The sequence below is a fragment of the Scomber japonicus genome, chromosome 16 (genome assembly GCF_027409825.1).
Source record: "Scomber japonicus isolate fScoJap1 chromosome 16, fScoJap1.pri, whole genome shotgun sequence".
Taxonomy (NCBI): Eukaryota; Metazoa; Chordata; class Actinopteri; order Scombriformes; family Scombridae; genus Scomber; species Scomber japonicus.
This window is the reverse complement of record NC_070593.1, coordinates 2,002,783-2,020,163: the sequence shown is the minus strand read 5'-3', so window position 1 is coordinate 2,020,163 and position 17,381 is coordinate 2,002,783. Positions and strand designations below refer to the sequence as shown.

The following is a 17,381-nucleotide window of genomic DNA, read 5'->3' as shown; positions in this document are numbered from 1 at the left end:
TGAGTCTCATGAAGCTTCACCCAGAGCTAAACAGGGAGGAAACGGTCGCGGAGTTTCTGCTTGAAAGGTATTTTTTATTTTGCATAATCTAACATACAACATCTGTAGCAGGGTGTGTTTATGGTCTGGAAACTATATAACAAACGGTAACGTTAATCACCATGGCAACAGTGGTAAACGATGTAACTGGAGGCTATCGTGTAAATCATAAACATTCAATAAACATAAGAATTGACACTAATAAACATTAAAATTTCTCTCAAAGTAATATATTACTGTGTTAATGGTGATAAAATAAGTTGTCGCTATTTATGGCACTAATAACAGAAAACCGTTATAACCGTTATTGAAATGTGCTAGCATAATGCTAACAAGTGCTATAACTGCCGTTTAAATTCTATAAATGCCGTCAGATTTACATAAATCAATAAACAGGTTATAGTCAAACAAACAATCAGTGAAACATCAATTGACATAACTTATTTATCATTTAAGGACGCACATTAGGGAAAATAAAGTTAGCCGGCTTCATAGCGTGTAACACAATAACCGGACAGAAGGAAACCATGGCAACAACAAACTTAGGTTCCGCCTTGAGTCTTTCTAACTACACCATATGTGATGTAGCGTTTAGCATATTGATAACGGGCCTAACGTTAGCTCCAGCTAATTAGGTAGTTTATGCTGAGTAAGCTTTGCTGTAGATAATATCACATTTCTGGTTGTTGCTGTTCAAGTTTTTTCAGTGTGCTGTATGAAATGTAAGAAAGGTAAGAGTAGTTTTAAATGACTGTGTGGCAGGTAGCAGTCACTCAGTGTGTGTTCACTTGATGATTTCTCACATTGTCATATCTCTGTCTCTCTTCTGTGTGTGTGTCTCTCCCGTCTGTGTGTATGTTTTTGACTCCGTGTCTCTTTGTGCTTTTTCTGCTCCCTGTCTCTGTGTGTGTGTGTTTTCTCCTCCCTGTCTCTGTGTGTGTGTTCTCTGCTGTGTGTCTCTGTGTGTGTGTGTTTTCTGCTTCCTGTCTCTGTGTGTGTGTGTCCTGCTCTGTGTCTCTGTGTGTGTGTGTGTGTGTGTGTGTGTGTGTTTTCTGCTCCGTGTCTCTGTGTGTGTGTGTTCTGCTCCCTGTCTCTTTGTGCTTTTTCTGCTCCTTGTCTGTATGTGTTTCCTCCTTCGTGTCTCTCTGTGTGTGTTTTCTGCTCTGTGTCTGTGTGTGTGTGTTTTCTGCTCCCTGTCTCTGTGAATGTGTTTCCTGCTCCTTGTCTCTGTGTTTGTGTTTTCTGCTCCCTGTCTCTGTGTGTGTGTTTCCTGCTCCCTGTGTGTGTGTGTTTTCTGCTCCTTGTCTCCGTTAGTTACCAGAGTGTGGTTTCTATGGGATGTACGAGAAGATCCTGCTGTTCCGTCATGACCAGAGCTCAGAGAACGTGCTGCAGCTGCTCCGCTCCGCCTCACAGATCCAGGAGGGAGACCTGGTGGAGGCCGTGCTGTCAGGTAGGAGGTGCTGATGACATCACAGCGGAGTATTAGTACTATTACTAGTATTACTAGTATTACTATTACTACTACTACTACTACCCCTCCTTCAACTACTACTACTACTACTACTGCTACTGTTACTACTACTACTACTCCTACTACTACTCCTACTACTACTCCCACTACTATTACTACTACTACTATTACTACTCCTACTAGTCCTAGTACTACTACTACTACTACTCCTACTCCTACTACTACCCCTCCTTCTACTACTACTACTACTATTACTACTACTACTACTACTAATACTCCTCCTCCTCCTCCTCCTACTACTACTACTACTACTACTAATACTTCTACTACTACTACTCCTACTATTACTACTACTACTACTACTACTACTACTGCTACTACTACTACTGCTACTACTACTACTCCTACTACTACTACTACTACTCCTACTAGTCCTACTACTACTACTCCTACTACTACTAGTACTACTACTATACTACTACTACTACTACTTCTACTACTACTACTACCCCTCCTTCAACTACTACTACTACTACTACTGTTACTACTACTACTACTACTACTCCTACTACTATTACTACTACTACTACTCCTACTACTATTACTACTACTACTACTCCTACTACTACTACTACTACTCCTACTACTACTTCTACTTCTATTACTACTACTACTACCCCTCCTTCTACTACTACTCCTACTACTACTTCTACTTCTACTACTACTACTTCTACTACTACTTCTACTACTACTACTAACACTACTCCTACTACTACTACTAACACTACTTCTACTACTACTACTACTACTACTACCACTACTACTACTACTACTACTCCTCCTCCTCCTCCTTTCACTGCTGGCCGTCTTCCAGTTCAGGACTCAGGTGTTCACACTAACGGCCTGACAGCTGCTGCCTCATTTCCTGTCTCACCATGTAGTACGGTGTGTGTGTGTGTGTGTGTGTGTGTGTGTGTGTGTGTGTGTGTGTGTGTGTGTTTGCTCGTCTGTTTCTTTGTTTGTTTTAATTATTATTCCATATTTTTTCCATGTATATTTCTGCTGTATGTTTCTCTACTTTTAAGTAAGTTTAATTTACATTTCCAGCTGCTGCATATTGAATTATTTCTATTATTAATTAATATTCTGATTATTTTCTTCATGAGTCATTTATATTGTTTGTTTATTAATGATTAAATATACGTTATTAATCTACAACACAACAGTTCGTAATGTCAGTCGCACCAAAAACAAACTGTAGTTAGTTTGAGTGACAGCTGCCATCTGGTAACCATAGTAACAGTGAGGTTGCGACAGATCCTTCCTTCCTTCTCTCCTTTTCCTTCCTCTTTCTCTTCACCTTCTTTCTCTCTCAGCTTCCTCCTCTCACATTCCTCCCTCTCCTCCTTTACACCACTCCCCTCTCTCTTCCTCCTCCTTTACCTCACTCCCTTCTCTCTTCCTCCTCCTCCCCTCTCTGCTCTCCTTCCTCTTCCTCTCCTCATCCTTCCTTCTCTCCCTCCACCAATCCTTATCTTCCTCTTATCCCTGCTTCTCCTTCTCCTTCTTTCTCTCTCAGCTTCCTTCTCTTACACTCCTCCCTCTCCTCCTTTACACCACTCCCCTCTCTCCTCCTCCTCTTTCTGCTCTCCTTCCTCTTCCTCTCCTCATCCTTCCTTCTCTCCCTCCTCCCTCCTCCCTCCACCAATCCTTGTCTTCTTCTTATCCCTCCTTCTCCTTCATTCCTCTACTCCTTCTCTTCCACATTGATTCTTTCTTCATCTCCTGCTCCTCCTCCTCTTCTTCCTTACCTTTTTTTTGCTTTTCCTCTCTCTCTGTTTCCTTCTCCTTACCTTTCCTTTCCCTCCTCTTCCTCTTAACTTTCTTGCTCCTTCATCCTCCTCTCTGATTCCTCTCTTCTTCATCATCTGCCTCTTCTCCTCCTCTTCTCCTGCTCCTCCTCTTCTCCCTTACCTTTTCTTCTCTTCTTCTTTTACCTCCTCACCTGCTCGTCTTCCTCACACTCCTCCTCCTCATTATTTTCCATCTTGTTTACAATCTCTCACTTCATCCTCTCCTGGCCTCCTCTACCTTTTTCTCCTCCTCCTCTTCCTCCTCCTCTTCCTCCTCCTGTGGAACATTCAGCTTTTTGTCAGCGGCTCTCTGCCAGCGCCAGCGACAGCTCGCTCATGTCGAAGTGTGGAGGAAACAAACAGGAAATTAAGTTTGTACGGTGTAACAGTCGACCGCAGCCAAGACACACACGCAGCCAGACACATTTTACTGGCTGTGAGTTTAAACCGGGAAGCTAGTTAACAAAAAATCACTGAACATGTTGATTAAGCTTGTTTACAATCCACAAAAACCCTCAAAGGAATACAGAAGATTTAATACCAAGCTTTACTTTGTCTATGGGTTATAATTTCTTTTCTACCTGAGCTGACGTCAGATCATCATGTAGCATGAAATAATTTAATTATAATATAAGTATAAGTGGAGCACACATGGGCTTAAATGGAGTCACAGTAACAATTAAACCCACTTTAGGAGGAAGGAAGGAAGGAAAGAAAGAAAATAGGAAGGAAGGAAGGGAAATAGGAACGAAGGAAGGAAGGACAGAAGGGAGGAAGGAAGGGAAATAGGAATGAAGGAAGGAAGGACAGAAGGGAGGAAGGAAGGAGGGAACGAGGGAACATTTACCCTAACAGATGAAAAGTCATCAAATGTAATAAGTTACATTACTTTGATGAAGTCATTGAAATAGTTACATTACTTATTACATTTTAAACAGAGTAACTAGTAATCTATTACATTTTAAACAGAGTAACTAGTAATCTATTACATTTCCAACCCTGATCATGCATCCCCATAAACATCCATCTCTTTTGTAGTCTTGGTTGCTAAGGCGGTTGCTAAGGTGTTCCTATGTGTCATATTTTGGATGTGATTCAGCTCCAGCATGTATGGATGGATGGATGGATGGATGAGAGTAAAGAAGTGAAATCCTGCTACTAGGATTCCTGCAGCTGACCAATCAGAGCGGAGCGAGCTCATACTGGACACTGAACTAAAATAGTTTTCATGTCAGCGTCACAGGAAGTAACGGACCGTGTTTGTGTTCATGGATGGATCGATGGGACCGTGACAGACGAGGGGAATCCGCCTGTAGTCACACAAGCTCACTGGGAGCCGATCAATCAATCAATATAGATTCTGTTAATTGGGTCAAAACATATAAACAGCTGTTACCAGCATAGTACTGCAGTATTATAGTGATGTAGTATTACAGTAAAAGTACTGCAGTATTATAGTGATGTAGTATTACAGTAAAAGTACTGCAGTATTATAGTGATGTAGTATGCAGTATTACAGTAAAAGTACTGCAGTATTATAGTGATGTAGTATGCAGTATTACAGTAAAAGTACTGCAGTATTATAGTGATGTAGTATGCAGTATTACAGTAAAAGTACTGCAGTATTACAGTGATGTAGTATGCAGTATTACAGTAAAAGTACTGCAGTATTATAGTGATGTAGTATGCAGTATTACAGTAAAAGTACTGCAGTATTATAGTGATGTAGTATGCAGTATTACAGTAAAAGTACTGCAGTATTATAGTGATGTAGTATGCAGTATTACAGTAAAAGTACTGCAGTATTATAGTGATGTAGTATGCAGTATTACAGTAAAAGTACTGCAGTATTACAGTGATGTAGTATGCAGTATTACAGTAAAAGTACTGCAGTATTATAGTGATGTAGTATGCAGTATTACAGTAAAAGTACTGCAGTATTATAGTGATGTAGTATGCAGTAATACAGTAAAAGTACTGCAGTATTATAGTGATGTAGTATTACAGTAAAAGTACTGCAGTATTATAGTGATGTAGTATGCAGTATTACAGTAAAAGTACTGCAGTATTATAGTGATGTAGTATGCAGTATTACAGTAAAAGTACTGCAGTATTATAGTGATGTAGTATGCAGTATTACAGTAAAAGTACTGCAGTATTACAGTGATGTAGTATGCAGTATTACAGTAAAAGTACTGCAGTATTATAGTGATGTAGTATGCAGTATTACAGTAAAAGTACTGCAGTATTATAGTGATGTAGTATGCAGTATTACAGTAAAAGTACTGCAGTATTATAGTGATGTAGTATGCAGTATTACAGTAAAAGTACTGCAGTATTATAGTGATGTAGTATGCAGTATTACAGTAAAAGTACTGCAGTATTACAGTGATGTAGTATGCAGTATTACAGTAAAAGTACTGCAGTATTATAGTGATGTAGTATGCAGTATTACAGTAAAAGTACTGCAGTATTATAGTGATGTAGTATGCAGTAATACAGTAAAAGTACTGCAGTATTATAGTGATGTAGTATGCAGTATTACAGTAAAAGTACTGCAGTATTATAGTGATGTAGTATGCAGTAATACAGTAAAAGTACTGCAGTATTATAGTGATGTAGTATGCAGTAATACAGTAAAAGTACTGCAGTATTATAGTGATGTAGTATGCAGTAATACAGTAAATGTACTGCAGTATTATAGTGATGTAGTATGCAGTATTACAGTAAAAGTACTGCAGTATTATAGTGATGTAGTATGCAGTAATACAGTAAAAGTACTGCAGTATTATAGTGATGTAGTATGCAGTAATACAGTAAAAGTACTGCAGTATTATAGTGATGTAGTATGCAGTAATACAGTAAATGTACTGCAGTATTATAGTGATGTAGTATGCAGTATTACAGTAAAAGTACTGCAGTATTATAGTGATGTAGTATGCAGTAATACAGTAAAAGTACTGCAGTATTATAGTGATGTAGTATGCAGTAATACAGTAAAAGTACTGCAGTATTATAGTGATGTAGTATGCAGTAATACAGTAAATGTACTGCAGTATTATAGTGATGTAGTATGCAGTATTACAGTAAAAGTACTGCAGTATTATAGTGATGTAGTATGCAGTATTACAGTAAAAGTACTGCAGTATTATAGTGATGTAGTATGCAGTATTACAGTAAAAGTACTGCAGTATTATAGTGATGTAGTATGCAGTATTACAGTAAAAGTACTGCAGTATTATGAGTGATGTAGTATGCAGTATTACAGTAAAAGTACTGCAGTATTATGAGTGATGTAGTATGTAGTATTACAGTAAAAGTACTGCAGTATTATGAGTGATGTAGTATGCAGTATTACAGTAAAAGTACTGCAGTATTATAGTGATGTAGTATGTAGTATTACAGTAAAAGTACTGCAGTATTATAGTGATGTAGTATGCAGTGTTACAGTAAAAGTACTGCAGTATTATAGTGATGTAGTATGCAGTATTACAGTAAAAGTACTGCAGTATTATAGTGATGTAGTATGCAGTATTACAGTAAAAGTACTGCAGTATTATGAGTGATGTAGTATGCAGTATTACAGTAAAAGTACTGCAGTATTATGAGTGATGTAGTATGCAGTATTACAGTAAAAGTACTGCAGTATTATGAGTGATGTAGTATGCAGTATTACAGTAAAAGTACTGCAGTATTATAGTGATGTAGTATGTAGTATTACAGTAAAAGTACTGCAGTATTATAGTGATGTAGTATGCAGTATTACAGTAAAAGTACTGCAGTATTATAGTGATGTAGTATACAGTATTACAGTAAAAGTACTGCAGTATTATAGTGATGTAGTATGCAGTGTTACAGTAAAAGTACTGCAGTATTATAGTGATGTAGTATGCAGTATTACAGTAAAAGTACTGCAGTATTATAGTGATGTAGTATACAGTATTACAGTAAAAGTACTGCAGTATTATAGTGATGTAGTATACAGTATTACAGTAAAAGTACTGCAGTATTATAGTGATGTAGTATGCAGTGTTACAGTAAAAGTACTGCAGTATTATAGTGATGTAGTATACAGTATTACAGTAAAAGTACTGCAGTATTATAGTGATGTAGTATGCAGTATTACAGTAAAAGTACTGCAGTATTATGAGTGATGTAGTATGCAGTATTACAGTAAAAGTACTGCAGTATTATGAGTGATGTAGTATGCAGTATTACAGTAAAAGTACTGCAGTATTATGAGTGATGTAGTATGCAGTATTACAGTAAAAGTACTGCAGTATTATAGTGATGTAGTATGTAGTATTACAGTAAAAGTACTGCAGTATTATAGTGATGTAGTATGCAGTATTACAGTAAAAGTACTGCAGTATTATAGTGATGTAGTATGCAGTGTTACAGTAAAAGTACTGCAGTATTATAGTGATGTAGTATGCAGTATTACAGTAAAAGTACTGCAGTATTATGGTGATGTAGTATACAGTATTACAGTAAAAGTACTGCAGTATTATAGTGATGTAGTATACAGTATTACAGTAAAAGTACTGCAGTATTATAGTGATGTAGTATGCAGTATTACAGTAAAAGTACTGCAGTATTATGAGTGATGTAGTATGCAGTATTACAGTAAAAGTACTGCAGTATTTCTTTCTTTATTTCTTTTCATACATTCAGACTCTGAAGCTTCATATTATCTTCAGATCAACTTTTAAATCCATGTTTCCACAGAAGGAGAACTGTGTGTGTGTGTGTGTTTAGTTGTCCATCACTTCCTGTTAACATGATGGAGTGATGTAATGATGTAATGCTGCGTGTGATCAGGAGTTAAAAGTTAAACCAGCTCAAACATGGCGGTGATGTAGAAGCTGCTGCTGCTGCTTGTCTTTCAGCTTCTCCTCCCGCAGTGTTTGTTTTGTGGTTGGAGGTTAACAGCGATCGCTCCTTAACGCTGCTAATTCCACCACACATAAACACAGGCATTTCTATTCACACAAGGACTACCTAGGAAGCCCTCACACACACACACACACACACACACACACACACACACACACACACACTCACACAAGTCATTTTATGAAGCATATAATAACAGTTCGGGAGCTTGTTCAGACTTCCAAACGTATGTTGGCCCTCCAAACAAAAGCCATAAACAATAATTTGAATAAATGGAGGTAATTTCCTGCAGCAGAATGTCTAATCAGAGCCGTATTCTACTGGAGGACCACAGCACAGGGCGAGAGTGTGTGTGTGTGTGTGTGTGTGTGTGTGTGTGTGTGTGTGTGTGTGTGTGTTTGTGTGAAAGAAGGAAAAAAAAAAAAAGAAAAAAGGCGAGAGATTCAGAAATACATGCAGAAGGAAAGATAGAGAGACAGAAAAAAAAGAGAGAGGAAGGGAGCGAACCCCCCACTCCCCCTCCTCCTCCTCCCCAAACTACCCAGCATGCCTTGCCAAGCGAGCCGGCCAACCAAACAAACACTTGGTCCATCTGCGCTCGCTAAGAGGCTCTCATACGTCCAAAACATTTACAAAATACCCACTAACAACCCATTCATTACTTTATCTCTGTTATTGTTTATCTCCCTCCTCTATCTCTCTCTATATCTCTCTCTCTCTCTCTCTCTCTCTCTCTCTCTCTGTCTATCTCTCTCTTTCTCTCTCTCTCTCTCTCTCTCTGTGTCTCTCTCTCTCCCTCCCTCCTCTCTCTCTCTATCTCTGTCTCTCTCTCTCTCTGTCTCTCCTCTCTCTCTCTATGTCTCTCTCTCTCTCTCTCTCTCTCTCTGTCTCTCTCTCTCTCTCTCTCTCTCCCCTCCTCTCTCTCTCTTTCTCTCTCTCTCTCTCTGTCTCTCTCTCTCTCTCTCTCTCTCTCTCTCTCTCTCTCTCTCTCTCTCTCTCTCCGTCCTCTCTCTGTTTCTCTCTCCCTCTCTCTCTCTCCCTCTCTCTCTCTCTCTCTCCCACATCTCTCTCTCTCTCTCTCTCTCTCTACTTCTCTCTCCCTCTCTCTCCCTCTCGCTCTCTCTCCTCTCTCTCTCTCTCCTAAAATCTGCTCATATTTTGTCTTTTCTTCTTTCAGAGCAGCAGTGAATGGATCCTACTCACAAGTATAATGTGGACATGTCTTACTCCTCTTTGCCGTAGATCCTCTGTTATTATCCAAACTCTGCACTATTTCATGTATTCACTTAACCCTTTACGTACTGTTCAGGGTTAAATTTGACCTGTTTTAACATTTAAGAGCTTCTAAAAACACCTCAAATGTGTTTTATTCTGAAATTCGATGACTTTTCCTCAAGTGGCTCAAAATGCACAAAAATGGAAGGAAGGAAGGAAGGAAGGGAGGGATGAAGGAAAGAAAGAAAGAAGCAAGGAATGAAGGGAAGGAAGGAAGGAATGAATGAATGAATGAATGCAGGAAGGGAAGGAATGAATGAATGAATGCAGGAAGGGAAGGAATGAATGAATGAATGCAGGAAGGGAAGGAATGAAGGAATGAATGAATGAATGCAGGAAGGGAAGGAAGGAAGGAAGGAAAGAATGAAGGAAGGAAGGAATGAATGAATGCAGGAAGGGAAGGAAGGAATGAATGAATGAAGGAAGGAAGGAAGGAAGGAATGAATGAATGCAGGAAGGGAAGGAAGGAAGGAAGGAAAGAATGAAGGAAGGGAAGGCAGGGAGGAAGGAAGGCAGGAAGGAAGGGAGGCAGGAAGGAAGGAATGGGGCCGGATTGGACCCCTCGGCGGCCTGGTTCTGGCCCGCAGGCCTCATGTTTGACACCCTGCCCAAATATTGAATATTGTCTCTTTGAGATGGAGATTTATATTTGAGTGAGAACTCTGCATCCAAACCAACATTTCTGTCATTTAAACTAAATGTTTGTTCTTCTTGTTACTGGTTAGTATCCTGTAAGCTCGTATGATGAAGGAAAGTTAAACCATCTGCCTCTAACTGGAATCATGACAGACTGACAGCTGTCACTGAGTTACTTAGAAATCAGTAAACAGTGATGAGATGCAGCTCAGCTCATTAAACAGGATCAGCTGTTTCTCCTCAAACTCAAACCAGATGTTTTTACTCACCTGTCAAAAAAAACATCATTAAAACCAAAAAATGTGTTTTAACTTCAGTCGTTTCTGGAGTTTCTTTATCACTGAACTCAGGTTTAAAAATCTAACTGTGTATCTCTGGGAGGGAGGGAGGGAGGAAGGGAGGGAGGAAGGGAGGAAATAAGGAAAGAAGGAAGGATGGATGGAAGAAAGGAAATAAGGAAGGAAGTAAGGATGGAAGGAAGGAAATAAGGAAGGAAGAGAAGACAAAAGGAAAGAGGGAAGAAAGGGAGGAAGGAAGGAAGATAAGAAGGACGGAAGAAAGGAAATAAGGAAGGAAGGAAAAGAAGACAGGCAGGAAGGAAGATAAGAAGGACGGAGGAAAGGAAATAAGGCATGAAGGAAGGAAGGAAGGAAAAGAAGACAGGCAGGAAGGGAGGAAGGTAGGAAATAAGGAAGGACAGATGGAAGGAAGGACGGAAAAAAGGAAATAAGGCATGAAGGAAGGGAGGAAGGTAGGAAAGAAGGAAGGACAGAAGGCCGGAAGGAAGAAAGAGAGAAAGAAAGAAAGAAGGAGTGAACAGAGAGGTTAGCCTCTTCTCTCTCAGGACAGTTGATTCTCTCTCAGGAGGCGATCTCATCGCTGCCAGCGAGTTCAAACTGAGTCTTTATGAAAACATCTGGAGGATGTTTGGGCTCAGAGAGAACCGTCATGGCCGCCGGCCCAGACGCCCCGGACCGAGCAGCTGCTTCACTCTGAAGAAAAGGAAGAAATCAGCTGAGTTGTTGATGTTTGTGATGTTGTTTTGTCTCCTGCAGCTTCGGCCACGGTGGAGGACTTCCAGATCCGTCCTCACTGTCTGTTCGTCCACTCGTACCGAGCGCCCACCTTCTGTGATCACTGTGGAGAGATGCTGTGGGGGCTCGTACGCCAGGGACTCAAATGTGAAGGTACGCATGCAGACCACAGGAAGTTACCAACAAGTGTCATTTATACATCTACATACTTACATCATGTAGAGTTCAGTTATTATAGTTCACTAATACTAAACATCTACATACTGAACATACATCATATAAGGCTCAGGGTTATTATAGTTCAATAAAACTAAAACTAGCTGAGAAAAGGAGGGAGGGAGGAAGGAAGGAAGGAAGGAAGGGAAGGAAACTAAAATTAATCAGTTCCTTCAAAATAAAACCAAACTAAAACTTCATCACTTTTTTAAACTCACTAAAACTAAACTGGAATAAAAAAGCAAACTGAATAAAAACTAATGCAAATGTCTGACCTGTAATAACCCCGGTACGAGCTGAAGGAAGGAACCTCAGGCATCAACACAGGAAGGAAAGGAAGGAGGGAAGGAAGGAAGGAACCTCAGGCATCAACACATTTGTTCTTTCTGTTCTTCTCTGAGCTGCAGATGAAATTCTCAAGTGTTTTAATTTACTGATGTTTTTTAGACTTGATGATTTTTTATTGTGAGTAAAGCTGCTTCTACATTTTTAGCAGCCGTTAGAAACACATGCTTCAGGCTCTCACTGTGTTTCCACACACTCTTTATAGTCTCTTTTCTATTTTATCCTTTTTAAAATAAACGAGTGGAAACACAGAAAAATCTTGAAATATGATAAAAAAGAATGTTTGCAGATCTGTGTGGAGTGATGATGATGATGATGATGATGAGACTTTAACCTTCCTCACATTAACACATGAAACTAACAGTGATGTCATATTTCCATCGTTGGAGGCTCTTTATGACGTCATCTGGTTGTGTTTATACGTTAATCTGCTGATGTTCAAACAGCAGCAGCAGCAGACTGAGACATGCGTTAGGTTGCTTTTTATCTTGCTGTCAGGTAGGGCTGGGCGATATGGCCTAAAATCAATACCACCATATATTGAGCAGTTCACCTCGATAACCATAAATGCAGGTGGTGGAGAAGGTTAGATGTATTGCCCTGGCTAGTGACGAGAGTCTTTTTGCACAACTTACATTGTACATCTTTCTGAGCGGTATCTTCCCTTTTGAAACCAAAATGTTGCCACACGATTGAAGACGCGTTTTTCTTGGGAACAAGCTACTGCTCTTCCTCCTCCTCCTCCTCCTCCTCCTCCACCAGGTGTACCTCCGCCGCCGCTGCAGCTGCAGCTGCCGCTTCGACGTTTGAACTGTCCTCCATTTGGTCACCGTCTCTTCCCCTTCTTGTTACAGAGGGAGGGGGTGGAGCCTAGTGGGAGGGGGCGGAGCCTAGTGGAGCCACGTGACTACATGCTACGTGTGCAGCGTCTTAAAGGGACATGAACACAGCCTACCTATACACACACAGCCAAAAGACAGAAAACACTTTTCTTTTCTTTTCTCTTTTTTTAAAAGCCGAATATACCGACATGGGCAAAATGACGTCGGTTATCGTCATAAATTTCGGTATCGATACATTTTCGGTTTATCGCCCAGCCCTACTGTCAGGTTTTGAGTTTATTTTGACCCAATGTGCAGAACCAAGGGTCAAACTTTGGTCTAGGCTTTACGCTGATCACCAGGAAAGACACAGAGGAAATGAGAGCCAGCTTTGATCTCTGACACTTGAAGATATTTTGGACATTCAGTTAAAATTATTTCTAAATCTGGACGTAAACTCGGCTGCTGTGAACTGTAATCTTCTCTCCTCTGATGTCTCTGATGGTCACATGACTCCTCTCATATCAGCCATGGAGCACTCTGCTTTATTTCTGTCCCAGTTACAGCAGCTCTGATGGATTCATGTTCTTTTTGTCTCTGTGGGAACGTTTCTGTGAATGAAACTCGCCCACAGACGGAGAGCAGGTGGCCTTATTTGGGCATGTTTTTGGGGGCGTGGATGATGAAACCATCCAGACTCACAAAGACTCTCAAAGACTCTGTGACGTGGTGTTAATAGAAATATCTTCTCTCCTCCTCTCTGCAGGTTGCGGTCTGAATTATCACAAACGCTGTGCCTTTAAGATCCCCAATAACTGCAGCGGGGTGAGGAGGCGTCGCCCCTCCAACGTGTCGCTGACGGGGGGGCTCATCAACCTGGCTCGACCCCTCTCAGCCGAACCCTCGTCCCCCCACTACACAGACGATGCTTTACTGGTCAGTAAAGTTCACGTTTAAACCCAAACATGTTTTTATATGTAACAAACACTGTCTGTGTGATAGGAAAAGGCTTTCATTAAAGGTTACATACAGAACAATCTGATCTAAGGAAGGAAGGAGGGAAGGAAGGATGGATAGATGGAAGGAAGAAAGGAAAGAAGGAAGGAATGCTGTAAGGTCAGAAGGAAGGAAAGAATACATGAAGGAAGGAAGGAAGGATGATAGATGGAAGGAAGGAAAGAATACATGAAGGAAGGAAGGAAGGATGATAGATGGAAGGAAGGAAGGATGATAGATGGAAGGAAGGAAGGAAAGCAGACATGAAGGAAGGAAAAGAAGGAAGGAAGGAAGGAAAGATAGATGGAAGGAAAGAGGAAAATAATGAAGGAAGGAAGGAAAAGAAGACAGGAAGGGAGGAAGGAAAAGAAGACAGGAAGGGAGGAAGGAAAGAATGAAGGAAGGAAGGAAAAGAAGATGAAGGAAGGAATGAAGAAAATAATGAAGGAAGGAAGGAAGGAAGGAAAATAAGAGGAAAGATAGATGGAAGGAAGGAGGGAGGAAAAGAGGGAACATGTTCACATTCTTAACTTTATTAGTTTCTTTCTTTCATACAGCTGATATTCTCTTTTATTTTATAGATTGTGTAGGACGGACGCTTATATAATAAGCTCATTGACTGTTTGTATTTTATTGTGAAAAAATGGATAAAAAACACAAATTGTTATATGTTTTGTTCCTTGTATACTTGTAATGTAAAAAGAAGTAAAATAAAAACCTCTCAGTAGATTTAATTTAATTTGAAGCAAATGTTTAATATCTTATTTCTTGTTCCTTTCTCATCTTACAGTCACCAGTCAGCCCCAGCATGGAGGTAAGTCTCACTTCATCCATAACATCACTTACAAGACTAAACATAGAATATATATATGAGAAACTGAGATGTTTAGTATAATATACCTGAGTCCAGCAGGGCTCATTTTAAAGGGTGAATAAAACTAAAGACACATGTATAATTGAGATATTCTAATAGTTCTTGCATTCAGGATCTGACGTAAAAGTACAAAAGTATTAGCTGCTAAATTTACTTAAAGTAAAAATAAAGTACAAAAACCACAAATATCAGGGTTATATTTATTATTTATATTCAGATATCCTGTAAAAAGTTTCTAACATTGATTTAAAGGAGATTTAATGTTTTATTTTACACTGATGAACAGAAAGACACTTTGATCTCAGAAGGATTTTAATAAATAAATAAATATAAAACCTTTGTCTCCGTGATTCCTCGCAGCAGAAGAACCAGTTGGATTATTTCCCGGGGCGTGAGCGGCGTTCCAGCTCTCAGTCGTACATCGGCCGTCCCATCGAGCTGGATAAGATCCTGCTGTCCAAGGTTAAAGTTCCTCACACCTTCCTGATCCACTCGTACACCCGACCCACCGTCTGCCAGCACTGCAAGAAGCTGCTCAAAGGACTCTTCAGACAAGGCCTGCAGTGTAAAGGTGAACACACGTCTGTTAACATGTACCTTTTAATTATCCTGCTTGCCTTCAGTCAAGGGAGGTAGGGAGGAAGGTAGGAAGGAAGAAGGAAGGAGGAAGGAAGGGAGGAAGGTAGGAAGGAAGAAGGAAGGAGGAAGGAAAGAAGGAAGGGAGGAAGAAGGAAGGAAAGGAAGGAAGGAAGGAAGGCAGGAAGAAGGAAGCGATGGAGGAAGGAAGGAAGGACAGAGGAAAGAAGGAAGGGAGGAAGGTAGGGGGGAGGAAAGAAAGAGAAAAGGAGGGAGGGAGGACTTCCTTCCTCCCTTCCTCCCTCCTGTCCCTCTTTCTTCCTCCCATGCTTCCTCCGTTCCTTCCTTCTTCCTCCCTTTCCTCCTTCCTGCCTCCCTCCTTTCCATCCTTCATCCCTCCTTTCCTTCCTTCTCCCTCCCTTCCATCCTTCCTTCTTCCTCTCTTCCTTCCTCCCTCCTTTCCCTCCTTCATTTCTCCCTCCTTCCTTTCCATCCTTCTTCCTCCCTTCCTTCCTTCCTTCCTCCCTCCCTCCTTTCCATCCTTCTTCCTTCCTCCTTTCTTTCCGTCCTTCCTTCCCTCCTGCCTTCATCCCTCCTGTCCTTCCTTCTTCCTCCCTTCCTTCCTTGACTCGAGGACAACAGGAGGGTTAAGAGTCACAACTGTCCAGAGATCTTTCTTATTTTTCTTTTTTTTTTTTTACATATTTATAACTTGCTGTTTGTATTTAACACATGTCAGTATGATAAGTAATAAAATAAAATATATATCATAAATGTGCTTTTATTCAAACTACAGTTGGTTGATGTAATAAAAGGATTTCCACAAAGCAAAAAGAAGATGAGACCATGTTTATTTGATCTTAAAGAAATAAATAAAACAATATGAAACACAGTATTTAACAACCAACATCTTCTCCCTCAGGACTCTTTTTATATTAATCAATTCTCTTCTTTCCTTTTCTTTCCCTCAGATTGTAAATTTAATTGTCATAAACGTTGTGCTCCTAAAGTGCCGAACAACTGCCTGGGAGAGGTTTCCAGGAACGGAGGCAAGTCTCAACACGCTAACCCTACACACACACACACACACATACACACACATACACATACACACACACACACACACACACACACACACACACACACACATATATATACACACACACACGCACACATACATACACACACACACACACACACACACATACATACACACACACATACACACACACATGCACACATACACACATGCACATACACACACCACACACACACACACACACATATATACACACACACACACACACACACACACATACAGATACACACACACACACACACACACATGCAGATACACACACACACACACATATATATATATATATATATATATACACACACACACACATACACACGTACACACACTAACCCTACACACACACACACGCTAACCCTACACACACACACACACACACACACACACACACACACAGTTTTAACCCTGAAGCATCCTGGTGGAGTTTCCTGACTGTCCTCACTGTGAGGTGTGAAACCTCTGGTCCTCACAACGATAGAAAAACAAACACAGCTGTAGTTTTATCATTGGCTCCTGATTCTGACCACTTTTTTTTTTTCTTAGTTTTAGTCAACAAACATTTCACTTTCACTTTTTTCACATTTTGAGAATCTAGCCTTCTCTGTCTTTGTTGTGTGCAGTTGCCATGGTTACAGGTTAGTGTGTTATTAGGTCTTATTTCACTGTTTTTGTGTCAGGTTGAAGTATTTAATTGTTTGTTAACACTGTGTGAAACTACAGATCCAGGTCTGTCTTTGGTCTGCAGAGCTCCTGAGCCCGGGGGCGGAGTCAGACGTCGTCATGGTGGAGGGTTGCCTCGACGACCACGACGGCGACCGGGGCGGCGGCCTGCTGGACGACATGGACGAGGCGCTGACATCAGAGGGGGGGCTGCTGCTGGAGGCGGGGCCAAGCGACCTCTGTGACCCCCACGACCCCGACCTGGATGAGTCCAACCGGGCCATCAGGTACACACACACACACACACACACGTATATACACACACGCACACACATACACACACACACACACACACACACACACCTCATACACACACACACACACACACATATACACATATACCTCACACACACACATAGAAACACACACACATATAGAAACACACACACATATACACACACATACACATATACACACATACACATATACACACATATACACACACATACACATATACACACATACACATATACACACATATACACACACTCACACATACACACACACATATGCCTCTCACACATACACAC

General features: G+C 40.6%; 1 protein-coding gene across 1 annotated transcript in view; it reads left to right on the top strand.

Moving 5' to 3' along the window:
• Positions 1 to 161: 161 nt before the first annotated feature.
• prkd1 (protein kinase D1) overlaps positions 162 to 17,381 on the top strand; it is a 51,497-nt gene continuing 34,277 nt past the window's right edge. Inside the window, exons 1-8 of the mRNA XM_053336204.1 lie at positions 162 to 200; positions 1,354 to 1,492; positions 11,229 to 11,360; positions 13,356 to 13,525; positions 14,376 to 14,399; positions 14,823 to 15,030; positions 16,007 to 16,084; positions 16,877 to 17,078. Of these exons, the coding sequence (XP_053192179.1) occupies positions 162 to 200; positions 1,354 to 1,492; positions 11,229 to 11,360; positions 13,356 to 13,525; positions 14,376 to 14,399; positions 14,823 to 15,030; positions 16,007 to 16,084; positions 16,877 to 17,078 (992 nt within the window). The remainder of the gene's footprint in view (positions 201 to 1,353; positions 1,493 to 11,228; positions 11,361 to 13,355; positions 13,526 to 14,375; positions 14,400 to 14,822; positions 15,031 to 16,006; positions 16,085 to 16,876; positions 17,079 to 17,381) is intronic.